Raw genomic sequence first — 18,277 nt, forward strand, 5'->3', positions numbered from 1 at the left:
ACCAATGGATTTTTTTTTAATTTTTTAATTTTATTTTTTATACAGCAGGTTCTTATTAGTTATCTGTTTTATACATATTAGTGTATACATGTTAATCCCAATCTCCCAATTCATCCCACCACCACCACCACGCCCCTGCCACTTTACCCCCTTGATGTCCATACTTTTGTTCTCTACATCTGTGTGTCTATTTCTGCCCTGCAAACTGGTTCATCTGTACCATTTTACTAGGTTCCACATATATGTGTTAATATACGATATTTGTTTTTCTCCTTCTGACTTAACTTCACTCTGTATGACAGTCTCTAGATCCATCCATGTCTCTACAAAGGACCCGATTGCGTTCCTTTTTACGGCTGAGTAATATTCCATTGTATATATGTACCACATCTTCTTTATCCTTTCATCTGTTGATGGGCACTTAGGTTGCTTCCATGACCTGGCTATTGTAAATAGTGCTGCAATGAACATTGGGGTGCATGTGTCTTTTTGAATTATGGTTTTCTCTGGATATATGCCCAGTAGTGGGATTGCTGGGTCATATGGTAATTCTATTTTTAGTTTTTTAAGGAACCTCTATAGCCTTCTCCATAGTGGCTGAATCAATTTACATTCCCACCAACAGTGCAAGAGGGTTCCCTTTTCTCCGCACCCTCTCCAGCATTTGTTGTTTGTAGATTTTCTGATGATGCCCATTCTAACTGGTGTGAGGTGATACCTCATTGTAGTTTTTATTTGCATTTCTCTAATCATTAGTGATGTTGAGCAACTTTTCATGTGCTTCTTGGCCATCTGTATTTCGTCTTTGGAGAAATGTCTATTTAAGTCTTCTGCCCATTTTTGGATTTTTTTTTAAAATATTGAGCTGCATGAGCTGTTTATGTATTTTGGAGATTAATCCTTTGTCCGTTCATTCATTTGCAAATATTTTCTCCCATTCTGAGGGTTGTTGTTTCGTCTTGATTGTAGTTTCCTTTGCTTTTCAAAAGCTTTTAAGTTTCATTAAGTCCCATTTGTTTATTTTTGTTTTTATTTCCATTACTCTAGGAGGTGGGTCAAAAAAGATCTTGCTGTGATTTATGTCAAAGAGTGTTCTGCCTATGTTTTCCTCTAAGAGTTTTATACTGTCCAGTATTACACTAAGGTCTCTAATCCATTTTGAGTTTATTTTTGTGTATGGTGTTAGGGCATATTCTAATTTCATTCTTTTACATTTAGCTGTCCAGTTTTCCCTGCAGCACTTATTGAAAAGACTGTCTTTTCTCCATTGTATATCCTTGCCTCCTTTGTCATAGATTAGTTGACCGTAGGTGTGTGGGTTTATCTCTGGGCTTTCTATCTTGTTCCATTGATCTATATTTCTGTTTTTGTGCCAGTACCATATTGTCTTGATTACTGTAGCTTTGTAGGATAGTCTGAAGTCAGTAAGTCTGATTCTTCCAGCTCCGTTTTCTTCCCTCAAGCCTTTGGCTATTCGGGGTCTTTTGTGTCTCCATACAAATTTTAAGATTTTTGTTCTAGTTCTGCAAAAATTTCCATTGGTAATTTATAGGGATTGCATTGAATCTGTAGATTGCTTTGGGTAGTATAGTCATTTTCACAATATTGATTCTTCCAATCCAAGAACATGGTATATCTCTCCATCTGTTTGTGTCATCTTTGATTTCTTTCATCAGTGTCTTATAGTTTTCTGAGTACAAGCCTTTTACCTCTTTAAGTAAGTTTATTCCTAGGTATTTTATTCTTTTTGTTGCAATGGTGAATGAGATTGTTTCCTTAATTTCTCTTTCTGATCTTTCATTGTTGATGTATAGGAATGCCAGAGCTTTCTGTGCATTAATTTTGTAACATGCTAGTTTACCAAATTTATTGATTATCTCTAGTAGCTTTCTGGTGGCATCTTTAGGATTCTCTATGTATAGTATGTCATCTGCAAACAGTGACAGTTTTACTTCTTCTTTTCCAATTTGTATTTTTTTTCTTCTGTGATTGCTGAGGCTAAGACTTCCAAAACTATATTGAATAATAGTGGTGAGAATGGACATCCTTGCCTTATTCCTGATCTTAGAGGAAATGCTTTCAGTTCTTCACCATTGAGAACAATGTTGGCTGTGGGTTTGTCATATATGGCCTTTATTATGTTGAGGTAGGTTCCCTCTATGTCCACTTTCTGGAGAGTTTTTATCATAAATTGGTGTTGAGTTTTGTCAAAAGCTTTTTCTGCATCTATTGAGGTGATCATATGGTTTTTATTCTTCAGTTTGTTAATATGGTGTATCACATTGATTGATTTGCATATATTGAAGAATCCTTGCATCCCTGGGGTAAATCCCTCTTGATCATGGTGTATGATCCTTTTAATGTGTTGTTGGATTCTGTTTGCTAGTATTTTGTTGAGGATTTTTGCATCTATATTCATCAGTGATAATGATCTGTAATTTTCTTTTTTTGTAGTATCTTTGTCTGGTTTTGGTATCAGGGTGATGGTGGCCTCATAGAATGAGTTTGGGAGTGTTCCTTCCTCCGCAATTTTTTGGAAGAGTTTGAGAAGGATGGGTGTTAGCTCTTCTCTAAATGTTTGATAGAATTCACCTGTGAAGCCATCTGGTCCTGGACTTTTGTTTGTTGGAAGATTTTTAATCACAGTTTCAATTTCATTTCTTGTAATTGGTCTGTTTTTATTTTCTATTTCTTCCTGGTTCAGTCTTGGAAGGTTATACCTTTCTAAAAATTTGTCCATTTCTTCCAGGTTGTCCATTTTATTGGCATAGAGTTGCTTGTAGTAGTCTCTTATGATGCTTTGTATTTCTGCAGTGTCCATTGTAACTTCTTCTTTTTCATTTTGAATTTTATTGATTTGAGTCCTCTCCCTCTTTTTCTTGATGTGTCTGGCTAAAGTTTTATCAATTTTGTTTATCTTTTCAAAGAAGCAGCTTTTAGTTTTATTGATCTTTGCTATTGGATCATCATGTTTTCGTTGTCATTTATCTATAGGTATTTTTTTATTTCCTCTTTGATTTCTTCAGTGATCTCTTAGTTATTTAGTAACGTGTTGTTTAGCCTCCATGTGTTTGTGTTTTTTACTTTTTTTCCCCTGAAATTTATTCCTAATCTCATAGCATTGTGGTCAGAAAAGATGCTTGATGTGATTTCAATTTTGTTAAATTTACCGAGGCTTGGTTTGTGACCCAAGGTGTGATCTATCCTGGAGAATGTTCCATGCACACTTGAGAAGAAAGTGTAATCTGCTGTTTTTGGATGGAATGTCCTATAAATATCAATTAAATCTCTCTGGTCTATTGTGTCATTTAAAGCTTGTGTTTCCTTATTAATTTTCTGTCTGGATGATCTGTACATTGGTGTAAGTGAGGTGTTAAAATCCCCCACTATTATTGTGTTACTGTTGATTTCCTTTTTTAGCTGTTAGCAGTTGCCTTATGTATTGAGGTACTCCTATGTTGGATGCATATCTATTCATAATTGTTATAGCTATTTTATAGCTGTTAGCAGTTGCCTTATGTATTGAGGTACTCCTATGTTGGATGCATATCTATTTATAATTGTTATATATTCTTCTTGGATTGATCCCTTGATCATTATTTAGTGTCCTTCCTTGTCTCTTGTAACATTCTGTATTTTATAGTCTATTTTATCTGATATGAGTATTGCCACTCCAGCTTTCTTTTGATTTCCATATTCATGGAATATCTTTTTCCATCCCCTCACTTTCAGTCTGTATGTGTCCCTAGGTCTGAAATGGGTCTCTTGTAGACAGCATATATATGGGTCTTGCTTTTGCATCCATTCAGCGAGCCTGTGTCTTTTGGTTGGAGCATTTAATCCATTCACGTTTAAGGTAATTATCAATATGTATGTTCCTATTGCCATTTTCTTAATTGTTATGGGTTTGTTTTTGTAGGTCCTTTTCTTCTCTTGTGTTTCCCACTTAAAGAAGTTCCTTTAACATTTGTTATAGAGCTGGTTTGGTGGTGCTGAATTCTTTTAGCTTTTGCTTGTCTGTAAAGCTTTTGATTTCTCCATTGAATCTGAATGAGATCCTTGCTGAGTAGAGTAATCTTGGTTGTAGGTTCTTGCCTTTCATCATTTTAAATATATTGTGCCACTCCCTTCTGGCTTGTAGAGTTTCTGCTGAGAAATCAGCTGTTAACTTTATGGGAGTTCCCTTGTATGTTATTATTCATTTTTCCCTTGTTGCTTTCAATAACTTTTCTTTGTCTTTAATTTTTGTCAATTTGATTACTATGTGTCTCGACGTGTTTCTTCTTGGGTTTATCCTGCCTGGGACTCAGCGCTTCCTGGACTTGGGTGGCGATTTCCTTTCCCATGTTAGGGAAGTTTTCGACTATAATCTCTTCAGATATTTTCTCGGGCCCTTTCTCTCTCTCTTCTCCTTCTGGGACCCCTATAATGCAAATGTTGTTGTGTTTAACATTGTCCCAGAGGTCTCTTAGGCTGTCTTCATTTCTTTTCATCTTTTTTCTTTATTCTGTTCCATGGCAGTGAATTCCACTATTCTGTCTTCCAGGTCATTTATTCATTCTTCTGCCTCAGTTATTCTGCTATTGATTCCTTCTAGTGTATTTTTCATTTTAGTTATTGTGTTGTTCATCTCCATTTGTTTGTTCTTTAATTCTTCTAGGTGTTTATTCTTTAATTCTTCTAGGTCTTTGTTAATCATTTCTTGCATCTTCTTAATCTTTGCCTCCATTCTTTTTCCGAGGTCCTAGATCATCTTCACTATCCTTATTCTGAATTCTTTTCCTGGAATGTTTCCTATCTCCACTTCTTTTAGTTGTTTTTCTCAGGCTTTATCTTGTCCCTTCATCTGGTACAAAACCCTCTGCCTTTTCATTTTATCTATCTTTCTGTGAATGTGGTTTTCCTTCCACAGGCTGCAGAATTGTAGTTCTTCTTGCTTCTGCTGTCTGCCCTCTGGTGGATGAGGTTATCTAAGAGGCTTGTGCAAGCTTCCTGATGGGAGGGACAGGTGGTGGGTAGAGCTGGGTGTTGCTCTGGTGGGCAGAGCTCAGTAAAACTTTAATCTGCTTGTCTGGTGATGGGTGGGGCTGGGTTCCCTCCCTGTTGGTTGTTTGGCCTGACGCAACTCAGCACTGGAGCCTACCTGGCTCTTTGGTGGAGCTAATGGCGGACTCTGGGAGGGCTCACGCCAAGGAGCACTTACCAGATCTTCTGCTGCCAGTGACCTTGTCCCCACAGTGAGCCACAGCCACCCCCCCCCGTCTCCACAGGAGACCCTCCAACACTAACAGGTAGGTCTGGTTCAGTTTCCTATGGGGTCACTGCACCTTCCCTCAGGTCCCGATGTGCACACTACTTTGGTGTGCCCTCCAAGAGTGGAGTCTCTGTTTCCTCCAGTCCTGTCAAAGTCCTGCAGTCAAATCCCACTAGGCTTCAAAGCCGGATTCTCTAGGAATTCCTCCCTCCATTGCCAGACCCCCCAGGTTGGGAAGCCTCATGTGGAGCTCAGAACCTTCACTCCAGTGGGTGGACTTCTGTGGTATAAGTGTTCACCAGTTTGTGAGTCACCCACCCAGCAGTTATGGGATTTGATTTTATTGTGATTGAACCCCTCCTACCATCTCATTGCTGCTTCTCCTTTGTTTTTGGATGTGGGGTATCTTTTTTTTGAGTTCCAGTGCCTTCCTCTTGACGATTGTTCAGCAGTTAGTTGTGATTACAGTGCTCTCGCAAGAGGCAGTGAGTACACGTCCTCCTACTCCGCCGTCTTGAACCAATCTCAAACCAATGGATTTTTATGTAACAGAGTAAGAAGTTTATTGATGTGGTTTCAGATTCTACATTCCAACAAACTTAAAAGCTACTACTTGTCAAGTCTTAATGTAGTGTCTGTGAGGCTGGATTTTCTTCATGTTGTACAACAAACAGATTGGATACAGAAGTGGATATAAGAAACCCGTTTTCTTTAATTAAGCCAGATATTTGCACAAATGTATAATGATGCTACTCTTCTTAGTAAATTTGTTTTGTTTTGTTTTGGAAACTGTAGTTTCAAAAAAATTCATTTGTGTTAAAATGTAATGGGTTTATTACTTCTATTTTTATTTTTATATGAATTAATATTTAAATTTTTTCTTTGATTTAATTTCTAATATAATAATTATTGATAGATATCACTCACATTAACAAAAGCTTTTGGGGTCAATAATTTTTAGCAATATAAAGAGGTTCTGATATCAAAAAGTTTGTGAGCCATCTACTTACATGAGCATAACAACTGGTTTTAATTCTGATTATAACAGGTTTTAAGTTTACCTGTATAAAGCACAGTTTTGTAGTCCTCTGTTAATAGATTTAGGGATTGACAAAATAGAGATGAAGAGATGAAGTTCGTGAGACAAATCCTATTTTCTATTATAGGCAAAAATTAAAACGCAATTGTTCCTTTCAAACTTCTATTCTTTTCAATTGTATTGAAACTGAAGTTTAATATAATTCGATGTAAAACTGAACATACTTTAATTTGCTCAGTTGTGTTCCTGGCAGGCTGTGTGAAAGGTACTTTCTCAGTTTAAATGAGAACATGAGTTCTTGTTATTTTTAACAACTCAGTGTATAAAGAAGTACTGGTTTTTCAAATGGCTAAATGCTTGTTTTGAAAATCTCTAGAAATCAATTGTATTTAATGTTTTTTTCCCTTATTCCTCTAAGCTGAGCAAGTGACCTGTATTTTGTTAATCATTGTGTTTTGAAAAACCTGGAAACTGTCCTGTCATTCTGTTTCATTAGAGTAACTTAGAGCCCTTTTGATTTTGTTACAACATGGGTGGTAGATACTATATACAGATGTTTGACTTAAAACTCTACTTTTCCTTCATATACCAGGTAACTACATTCACGGCATGTTTTTTGTTTCTCCAAAAGACTAGTAGCTATCAGCCATATACTGAGTAATATTAGAATGTTCTGTAACCATAATTGTCTCTAATAGGAGTCTTAATTTCAAAAACTCCCAATTTTTATTTCTTTTAATCTAATTGGGACATAATTTTAATAGGTAAAGCTTTCTAAAATTAAAAGCAAGTTTTACTATTACACATTACAGAACATTAAAGATTGTTTGAGGGAATTCCCTGGTGGTGCAGTGGTTAGGACTCTGCACTTCCACTGCCAGGGGCCTGGGTTCGATCCCTGGTCTTGGTGAACTAAGATCCCACAAGCCTGCGGCACAGCCAAAAATAACTAAATGAATAAAAATTGTTTGTACGGAAGTAAAGCACTTCTTAATACTTTTGTGGGACCTGGGGAGTGATCTTATAATTAGTAGTAGAAAAGTATTTTGTCTATATGTTAATAAGGAAGGATTGAGTTAGGTAGCTTTTATGAAGTTGCATTATCTCAGGTACAAGGCATAGTTCTCTTCTCATTTTCTTGGCCTTAGCCCAAAATTTTACAGCATGTTCAATGAGTATATTTTGTCATTCTGCATCTCTAAAGAAAGTGCTTAACACTTAAAAGCTTTTATAGGAGCCTTTGTTGCTCAAGATCAGTGTCACGGCAGGCAATATTATTACTGGTTTTTAAGAACGTAGTACAAATTATAGGAAGTTGCAGGTCTTGCTTGTTTTAACAACATAAAAAGATAAACAAATGGAGAAAAGTGAATATTTGTCACATAGGGGGCCCAGAGGGTACAAGGAAGGTAGTGGATTGATGTCCAGGACTGTGGTTATTAGTTTAACTTATTGGTATTTCTCAATAAGAGTACAGAGAACTGCCTCGAGTCCACAGGATGCTCTTCCCTGCTGAAGGAAGAGAAAAGGGATGCAAGAGCCTGTACCAGACTCCTGTCTCCTCAGTTTAACTCAACAAATGTATGAGCGTTTACTATTTTCATGTTGCTGTACTGTAATGCTATAGATACCATGTTAGAAATTGATCTTGCTCTTTAAGGAGCTTACTTATGGTCTGAAGGGAGTGATAAAATAATGATATATGTTAATAGCTATAAGAGAGAAACAAAATATAATTGTGAATCTTAAGAAGAATAGATTTAAATTACTAGAAGAGCTTGAGAGTTGGTGGGAGTGGAGGAAGACCAAAAGAGTTGGTATTTGAGCTGGGTCTTAGAGGAAGAATGGGTAGAATTTCAATAGAGATAAAAAGGGAAGGCAGAGCCTCAGAAAATGCTGGTTCAAATCTGTCTAACTTCCACAGGACACAGAGAAGGTCTGCCATATTAGAAATACCAATTTTTAATTTACAAGTAAACCTAACTTAATTGATTTACGCTACTCTGTGGTATTACATGGAAAGTGGAAAATGAGGTGCATTCCTTGCTACTTGCCTCTGGATGGCACTGGACTTGAGCATGATTTTAGGTTTACTTTCAGTTTAAAGGATTAGCTAATGGTGTAGTTTAAAGGCTATCCTAGGCCCATATTTGTTCTTTGTAGGTTTGTGTCACTCTGTGTTTGTAGAGGGTACTTGTGGTCCTTTGTTTTTAGAAGTTTGCTATTTCATAGACAGGGTGTAAATATGAAAACTTGCCTGCACTTTGAACAGGGTCACCCATGTGTTCTAATGAGTAGAATTTAAGGGATTTTGTTACTAGCCAAGGGGAAGCTCATTTAGAAACTCAAAGTTTAGAAACTTTGCTCTATGGATATTTATTTTTAATTCTTTTAGTGCTAGGATGAGGTCCACTTATCTTTGTATACTTAATTGCATCTACTACCACAATTACTGCTGATTTCTACTAGTAATAGTAGTACTCATGGCTACTGTTTCCAGAGTACTCAGTAGGTGAGTTTGTTTATCTTTAAGTCCACAGGTTAGAAAAACAAAATTTATCTAACTGTTCCTACCAAATGGCACACCAAGCTTTTTTGTTTTTTTAGTGAGAGTTGCTTAATTCATTTCCTGTAACTCAGTTTTTGAAAAGAGATGCTGTTATTCAAATGGCCATTATGTAAAACTTTCAGAAATGGACCTGAAGTTTACCTGACACCATACACCATACTAAAGTTTAAATATTCCAAGATGAACAAGGTACTGTCCCAACCCACTAGCACCAGACAGCTTAGTAGGGGAATGAGGAGGTAGGGAAATTGATAAATGCAGTACTTTTAGTGGAAATGTTTTGAGATTTCAAGTTAAAAATCTTACTCAGTATGTGTTGTTGAAGAAGGCTGAAATTCATGTTATTAGTGACAAGATCTTTGCAGTGATCCTCAAGTGACTATACCCAGAGGTGGAGCTGTTGCAGGAAGGGCTTGGTAGCCTTGGTTTTAATAGCTTGGTTAGAAGGGGAACTGAAATCTCAGGATCTTGGAGACAGGATTCCCCACTTACGAAGGGGAATTTCAAGTGCTCTTAAGAGTGTCTGCAAATTTCTGCCACACCCTACATGTGGGGCTGGGCTCCTGGTGCTCTTGGGGTCCCTATACCACTCTATCTCCAAGGAATAGAAGAGATGTTGTGTGATTTGCAAGATTCTTGCCCTTGATGCTATTGCTGTTTTCTGCTTACCAATCTTTTCTCACTAAATGACCTTAGATCTCACTTAGTTATTATAATACATATCTTTATTGTATTGAAGGTCAATACATATTTTAACCTAGAGTAGAAGTCACAATTTTATTAAATAGTCTTTTAGGCCATTTTGGGATGGTGGGAAGTAATGTATATTCCAGGTAATGACAGACATTTAAATTTGAGTTTACTATAAAATTAAAAATCTATTACAATTAATCTAATTTAAAACCCATCCTTTTCTCATTTAGGGATAGACAGTTTTTAGAATATCTCTGTGTTCTTTTCCATTTGCCCTTTCCTTCTGAAATATGTAATGTCATCAATTTCTATAAACCCAGTCATTATTCCTGAGATTGTCTGCTAAGGAATAAAAAGATGACATCAGTATTATTTCATAGCATAGAGCCACCTACCCATCTCTGCCCTTTCTGCAGTGGTTTCTGCCAAAATGGAACATCTAAAAAGAAAAGAAGGAGAGTCAACAACTGTAATTTACTGTTTGTATTGATAATTGCAGTTAACTTTCTTATAGTCACAATTAAAATTTTTATTTGGGGCATGTGTTTTATACTTAAGATATTTTGTCATTACAGTATGTTAAAAAATGTTGAAGCTATTAAACTATCTTCTAAGGATATCTTTAAAAATCTTCAAAAATTGAGGGATTAGTATGTTAAGTGGAGTCAAATTTCTGTTTTGCCAGAATTTTTTATATGTTGAACACATTTTTTAACCTCTTAGTGTCTGTATGTAAAGTTAATTATATACATTACTCTCAATATTATTGTCTCCCATAGATATAAATTCATAAGCAGCTTTTACATTTTAATGGATAGAATTTGTATGTTTTTTGCTTTTTCATTTTTAATGAAATAAACTAAAGAAGAGAAATGTAAAAATTAAATTGAATAATTTATTTTAAAGATATTTAGTAGCTTAAAATGCAGCAATTAATTCTCCTTAGCAGTTGGCTTTTTAGGGGCAAGTAATTTGCTGATTACCTCTAAAGTCTCATAATTTTAAGAATTCCTAACGTCCACGTAATTTTCTAGTGGGATTAATTTATATAAAGTGATCTAGTAAATTGCCTAGCAGTTAAGTGTCAAAATAAGCAATTTTCTAAATATAATTCATCTTTATCCTTTTAGTGTTTTGTTTTCCAGCACATAATTACTTAATAGGCATAATTTCACCTGATGAATTTCAAGCATAACTTCTTTCAGCTATAATAGCACATCTGAAAAAAGAAACTTTCCTTATGTAGCATTCTTGAGATCACAACCCTTGTAAAATAATCTCTTAGGACACATGGAACTGATACATAAGAAGTATCAGTTCTTATTTTATAACTAGTTTTTTTCTTGATTAAAATTGTAGGATTTTATGGAAAAAAATTTAAGCAAATACTGTGACTGCTGTCTAAGATATTTGAAGACAAATCACAATTAAATTTACTATTGTTTAAAATGTCTTAAATATTTTATACCCCCTTTTATTTTTAACATCAGTCAACATTTTAGAGAATTTCCTTTCTTCTTTTTAAGTTAGTGCTTTGAAAGTTGTCATCAAATTAAGACTCTGAAGAATGGCATCTGCCAACTTTTCTGCCATTGTCGTTAATTTGTTGGTTTTATTGGTTTTCCAGTCTTACTATCCAAATAATTTTTATATTTCTATGAAATTACCTTAATACTTGTTTATTCTGCTTATGTTCATTCCTGAATTTTTAACGATTTTTTATCTTTGCATTATCAGAGTAGTTGAAATCAAGACAAATCAATGCTATGGAGCAGTGCTATACCATAGAACTTTAGGCAATGATAGAAAAGTCCATCTTGGTACCCACTAGCTACATGTGGCTCTTATACACTTTAAATGTGGCTGGTGCAATCAAGACACTTAGTTTTTAACTTCTATTTAATGTTAATAAATTTAAAGAGCCACATGTGACTAGTGGATACTGTGATGGAAAGTACAGTTTTTTAAAAATCCAGGACTTGTTTTTTGGTTTTATTTTTTCACAGAAATGAAACAAGGTTTATGATTTCAAGGTCATTGTGTAAGATTCACTAGTATGATCAAAGTCACATATTCCCCAGGATAAGATATTAGCTTTATACTTAAGAGAGGAAAACATGGCAATATTATACCTCAAAATTACTGTAGCTATGGGTTACTTTCACTTCTAATATAGAACAACCCTGGAATTCTTCTATTAAGAGTAGCATCTGTTGAGAAAGTATATTACAGCTGTTCCAGTTTGGGGTGTTTTATTGTGCTTTAGGGAAAATTGACAGAAGAAAAATAAAAAATGAGATATTATTTTGTCTTGTACTTTGCGAGTTTTTTTACATTTTTATGTGTTATCTCCTCAAAAGCAAGGGCCTGGAATTGACATGATTCTCAGCTGTGAGGGGAAAATATTTCTCAGCATGAGAGACACTCTTATGGTTGAGATGGAGCTGGGGAAAGGGTAACTGAAAGATTTTGTTGGGAAAAGGCAATTATAGGATTTAGCGGCTGTTTGAATGCAGATTCCTAGGATGAAGAGTCAAAGATAACTCTGTAAATTGGAGCCAGGGTTACTGGTGTTGTGTGGTGATTTATAACTTATAGAGGAGAGTGAGGAACAACCTGTTTAGGGTAGGAGATTAGTTTGAAACATGTTGATTTTAAGGTTCCAAAATGCCCCAGCAGTTCAAAATGCCCCAAAGCCAGATGGAAGGGCAGAGCAGAGCTAGCTCCGAGCTCAATAGCAAAGATGCAGCAGTCAGTCGCAGGGCTTGCTTGTTTTTCACATCACATGCCCTTCTCTCTCCTTAATCTGCTCCACCCTCCTCCCCCCAATATAGTGAAGCTCAACAGTTCAGTAGAGTTTTGTTTGTATCAAGAAGATGGAAGCTATGGACGAGAACACTCACTTGAGAGAATGAATGTCAATGAAGGAAATGCAAGGAATGTCTAGGAAGAGTGTAGAAGTGTTCAAAGAAGTCAGTGTATTGGATGGTTCAGTGCTAGGAAAGCTGAGCTAGGGGAGAGTTGCCTAGCAAGAAGCAGATGCAAATTGTCCATGGAGGTGAGAAGACTGATGATTGCAGGGGTAGCATCTCAGCTGGGATCTGAAGAGTGTGGGCAGCTGTTGTTCAGTCGGTGTAAAGTTTCAGTTATGCCAGATGACAAAGTCCTGGACATCTGTTTTCAGTACTGTACTGTGCACTTAACTTGTTAGGAGGGTAGAGTTCATGTTATGTGTTTTTTTACCATAATTTTTTAAAAGGGGGAAAAAAAATGTCCTTGATATTTTTTTGCAGACTGTAATATGTGCAGACATTGAGACAAAGATTTTCAGAACTGGCTGATTTTTTTTTTTCTTTTCCTGAATTGTTTCTGCCTGGATTCTCTCTCAATTCGGTTGAGAGGATTTCTGCAATTACATTAAGATGCTTGGTTATGGGATTCAGTAGGTGTGACCATCAGACCAACAACTCTGCAGAGCAGTCATTTAACATTTCAAAAAGGCATTAAAATGCCTGAAGATGTGATTAAAAGAAAATCAGATGTAGTCTCGAGCGGCATTTCTGTGATGGTGGAACCTTCTCTGATGGAGTTGCCTGCACCGGCCTGTACAGTAGGAGCAAGAGCCACATGTGGCTGCTGGCCACTTGAAATGTGACCAGCATGATTAAGCAACTGGATTTTGAACTTTATTTAATTTTAATTAATTTAAATGTAGTCACATGTGGCTGATGACTGCCACATATAAGGCAACACAGGTCTGGAGACTTCAGAAAAGTGAATCAGGACATGAATAAAGTAGGAGCCCAGTCCTTGGGAATTTTAGATTTGAAATAAAAGCTGAGGAAAGGTATTACAAGATATTACAGGGGACCAGAACTCCAGCTTATGGTTGTAAAGGGAATCTTTTGGATATGGTGCTATCCTATTTCTTTTGTGTTTTATTTTATCAACTTTAAAAACATACAGAAATAGAAAGTAGGTGGGGAATAAACTTTCAGGAAAATGAGTTTTAAGTAGAATTTACAAGCTGCCTTGATTGTTAAAAAAATTTTTTTTCACCTTCATATAAATATGCAAAACAGTCAACCGAGACAATAGTAGAGTCCTCACCAGAAAATATGCTTCTTTTACAGAAGCTGGAAGTAAGCTGATCCTTTCAATAGTGACGCCACTTAAAAAATATAACCGAAGAAGGATACATGATGGTATAACTTTAAAATGTTAGTTTTCCCTTCTCTTCAGTGTATAAATAGCTCTCTTAGGTGAGGCCACGTCATCTCTCCCCTGGGCTATTGCACTAGCTTCCCAGCTAGGGTTTTGTTTTGTTTTGTTTTTTGTTTTAGGGTGTTTTTTTGTTTTTTGTTTTGTTTTGTCTGTTTGTTTTGTTTTTGTTTTTGTTTTTTGTCTCTGGCCCAGGGACCACATCACTCCCAGAATTGTATTATTAAAAACACAGATCTGATCACAACTCTGCTTAAGGAATTTTACCTCAAATATGTATACAATTAAAAGTTTCAGACACATTTTTGAAGGATGTTTTTCACTTTTGAAGTTAGTGGGTTAAGTGAACATTTTCTCAGCTGATGAAAATAGAATTGGTAGAACATTTCCATTAGCATATTGGTAGTATGCAACAAGAACTTTAAAGATTTATAACCTAAACCCTAGTAAATCCACATCTGGGAATCTTTCTAAAGAAACCATCTTAATACCACAAAATGTGCCCCCAAGTCTCTATACAAAGATATTCATCATAGCATTATTTATAATAGTGAAAACTCTACATAACTTTATTGGAAAATGACTAAGTAAATGATAATTAATAAAATGATGTCTTCCCATATCACTTTGTATATGTATCTGCTATGGACTATATCATATGATAAAGTTAATGCATTTTTGCCAATCTACTCCTTTTTTGTGTCCCCACTGTGCCTAGCACATTGTGAATGCTCAGTGAATATTTGCTGAATAAATGAACAAATGAATGTTGACACAAATGAAATCGTGTCAGTTGCTTCTTATCAATTGGTTAAAATTAATAGATGTTATATTCTTTTAAGGGCAGTAGTGTGCAGTTCCATTTGTGATGAAACTGTATTTCAGATTTAATTCTCTGCTATTACAGAAAATATTTTTGTAGACAAAATAACTATTTCAGACATTTAAAGGTAAATTCAGTTGATAAATATATCAAGTAATGATTTTTATAAATAAATCATATTAGTAATAAATCATTCTCTTTCTCCAAAGTCCCTGTGTACACTTTTAGTTTATTTTTCTCTCCCTGTATTTTCTCTGAATTTTATGTATTTTTATGCACATAAATAAAAGCCTCCACTTATCTCCCTATTGATACTTTTCCCCTCAAACCTGTGATTTGTCCTCACAATCAGTTCCTCTGACTGCTTTGTTTATTTGAAATGATCAGTTGTCAAGGAAATTGCTTTTCACATACTAGCGCATTAAGCTATACTATATAGAGAGTATTGGAAATTTTATTTTCTATAATTTACTAAGGCTAGCAAAGGGAAGAAATCTGTTATTTTCTTTTAAATTATTTTTCCAGGTAAATCTAGATGATAGTTGATGCAGACAAGAAATACCAATATTAGAAATTCTAAATTATTCCTTTTTACATGGAATCCTCTAATGTACTTCACCAGTAGATAGAGATCTATTTGTCATCACTTCACAAATATAACCTAGATGCCTACTTCTTTCTGAAACATTAGCAGTTTGAGATGATCATTGTTTAATATATTTATTTCAGTAGAACCCTGAAATTGTTGAGTGTGCCAAGCTCCCAAGGGCAAGAACCATATCTGTTTTGCTCACCCTATGTCTTCAGTCTATCACGGTATCTGATTAGGTTCTCAAAGAATTGTTGAATGTCTGACTGCTTCCTAATGAAGTAAGGGATTTAAATAACTGTTTTGTGTTTGGTAGGCTCTTGGATTGTAAGGAACAAAAAAAATTCAGGTTACCTTGTGGAGAAAAAAAGAGAGAGGGGGAAGCGAGAGAAAGAAGAGGTGATTAGGCTCTTCTCTTGTGAATCTGTAGAAACTCTAGTGGTTTTCCCATAGAGGCTGGTATCTGTTGATGCCACTCTGCTGCTGCTTCATTGTTTTCTCTTTGCCTCTGCTTCTGAGAGCTATTTTGTGTCTCTTCTCTGTCAGATTACATTACTTTCCTATAACTCTAGTACTCTAGAATCTTACTGGTCCAGCCAATTACCCTCAGCTCTGTCTGGGTAGAACTTTTTTCATCAAGGCACTCGTGGGCTGCAGATCAGCTTCTGTGTTGATTGGTCTAGTTGGCTGTGGCCAGGACACAAGGTCATGTGAAATAGTTATTGCCATCCTCAGGAATCACCTAGAGCTGCTTCCTCATTTTAGCAGTTTCCTGAGGAGGGCTTGGTGGCAAGCTTAATATTAACACTCCCTTCCAGCAGACATCTGTTCCCATGTTCTTCAGTTTCCCAGTCTTTATAATATTTATAAACCATGGCATAGTCCTTATTTTTATGTAATGACTTTGGAGGGTTTCTATTTCAGAACCTTAGGCTATCACTTTTATTATAGAAAATTAAGTGGCCATTCCTCCTATCTCTTCTGCTGGTTAAAAAGGATTTCAAAGCCTGAGAGTTCTTCATCATGCCTACCGAGAAGGAAGTTAGTCCCTGATTGGATTTTCCTGACTTACAGATAATTGTACTTGAATGGGGACACCAAAACAATTTAACAAAAAAATTAAAAACTTAAAAAAATAAACACTCAGACATACCACTGGCAATCTAGCAGTTGTTAATACTAAATAGTATACCAGTGGAACAATAAGCATTGCTATAGTCTCCATTTCTTAGATTAAATTAACCTTTGCTTCTCCAAGGTTTACATTTTTCTTACTTAAAGCTTCAAAACTTTATATTAAATATGCTTATTCCTATTTTACTCAGAAAGAAGAACACAAGTCAGATCATTGCTTTGGGTAGTTGTATGTAATCCTCTTAGAATTTAACCTTTCCTTTCGCTTTCAAACTTAGGTCTAACAGTGTACTAGTATACTATTAGATATGATTTTATTATGGAGGTTGATGGTTTTCAGTCACGTCAAATATGGGCTAAAAAATCTATGGTGCTGTAGAGTGTTACTGAGGGAAATGACATTTGGGGAGCCCACTGTGTACCCAGCACTGTGGTAGGAGCTTGTCTGTCCCATTATCTTGTCATGCAATGGCCATATGGGGTTTTTGTTGTTGTTGTTTGTGTTTTGCGGGGTGGGGGTGGGGGTGGGGAACCAAAACCTAACACTTACTCTGATTTTACATAATTCTATTTATTTATTCCATTTATTTTAGTACCTTAGCAGTCAATCTGCACCAATTTAACTTTACATAGAAAGTCATCATTAATACATAAAACTTTTCTTTTAAAAACAGGATAAAAGAATCAGAGTATCTCAACCCTTGACAAGAGGACCAAGTGCCTTTATTCCAGAGAAGGAAGTAAGTTGATGTCTTAATATACATAAAATGTGATTTAAAAAATAGCTTAATTATGTCAAAGAATATCTCCATTTTTTAAACATGGAAGTAAACGTGTGTTTTGCTCTTATTTCTTATTTATATGTCAGAAAACCACAGAGGCATTTTCTTTTCAACTTCACTTAAAAGACTGTGCGTGTAATAATCTGCCTTCTTATTTTGGAGTTAGGTAGTACTGCAAAGTTAGAATAATATAAATTTTACCATATTTGATTTCAAATATAACCTTTCTGAACAAAGCTGCTAACGATAATAAAACAATATTATTTTGAAGGTTTAAGGTTTTAAAATGGCTAGTGTTTCATGATGATTATAGATTACATAAATGTTAAGAAAAGACATTTTGAAATGAAAAAGTGAGTTTCCCAACTAAACCTGTTGAAGAAAACATGATATTGTATCGCTAGTAGTTAATCTTTTCATTTGGTTCTAAGTCTCTGGTGGGACAGAATGTCACAGAATCTCCACTCCAAGCTGCACCTTTGATGAGGGGGGGAAGTTAAGATGGTAAATGTTGAAAGAAAGGATGTAAAATGACACAAAGGAGGTTATAATCAATACAAGATTTGTGTACCTTTTTTTTTTTTTTTTTTGCGGTACGCGGGCCTCTCACTGTTGTGGCCTCTCCCGTTGTGGAGCACAGGCTCCGGACGCGCAGGCTCAGCAGCCATGACTCATGGGCCCAGCCCGTCCGCGGCATGTGGGATCTTCCCGGTCCGGGGCACGAACCCATGTCCCCTGAATCGGCAGGCGGACTCTCAACCTCTGAGCCACCAGGGAAGCCCTGTGTACCTATTTAATGGATATATATCTCTATGAAAGATCACAGCAATGTTTAGGACCTGTAGATTCCTAGATGCCTCTAAGTTATACTTGGGCTAATAAAAGTTTAAGGACCACTAAATGAGTTTTTCTCTGCTTCAAGGAGTTAGTAATTCATATTAACTATGGTTATATATACTGATTTACTATTGGCTGCAAAGATATCATTTATCTTAAAGCACCAGCATTATTCCTTTATTGTTCAGAAATTAGTCAACACGTATTTATAGAGTACCTATTATGTTTCTGGCAACGCTTAAAAGAAGGGATGAGTAGAATTTGAATAATAATACATGCCAGGTCATTGCCACAGTCAGCAATTCCATCATGTTCATTTGCCTTTTTAGTGACCTT

At 35.8% G+C, this 18,277-nt stretch overlaps 1 protein-coding gene across 5 annotated transcripts in view; it reads left to right on the plus strand.

Annotated features, from left to right (window-relative positions):
- The window catches only part of SESN3 (sestrin 3), a 77,442-nt gene that overhangs the window by 29,800 nt on the left and 29,365 nt on the right, over positions 1 to 18,277 (plus strand). For all 5 annotated transcript variants that reach the window (XR_013810974.1, XM_079707406.1, XM_079707405.1 and 2 more), the window contains exon 2: positions 16,997 to 17,062. Coding sequence is in view for 4 of the 5 variants with exons in the window: in XM_079707406.1 (XP_079563532.1) it covers positions 16,997 to 17,062 (66 nt within the window). In the remaining variant the exon portion in view is untranslated. The remainder of the gene's footprint in view (positions 1 to 16,996; positions 17,063 to 18,277) is intronic.

The sequence above is a fragment of the Hyperoodon ampullatus genome (genome assembly GCF_949752795.1).
Source record: "Hyperoodon ampullatus genome assembly, chromosome: 7".
Lineage (NCBI taxonomy): Eukaryota > Metazoa > Chordata > Mammalia > Artiodactyla > Ziphiidae > Hyperoodon > Hyperoodon ampullatus.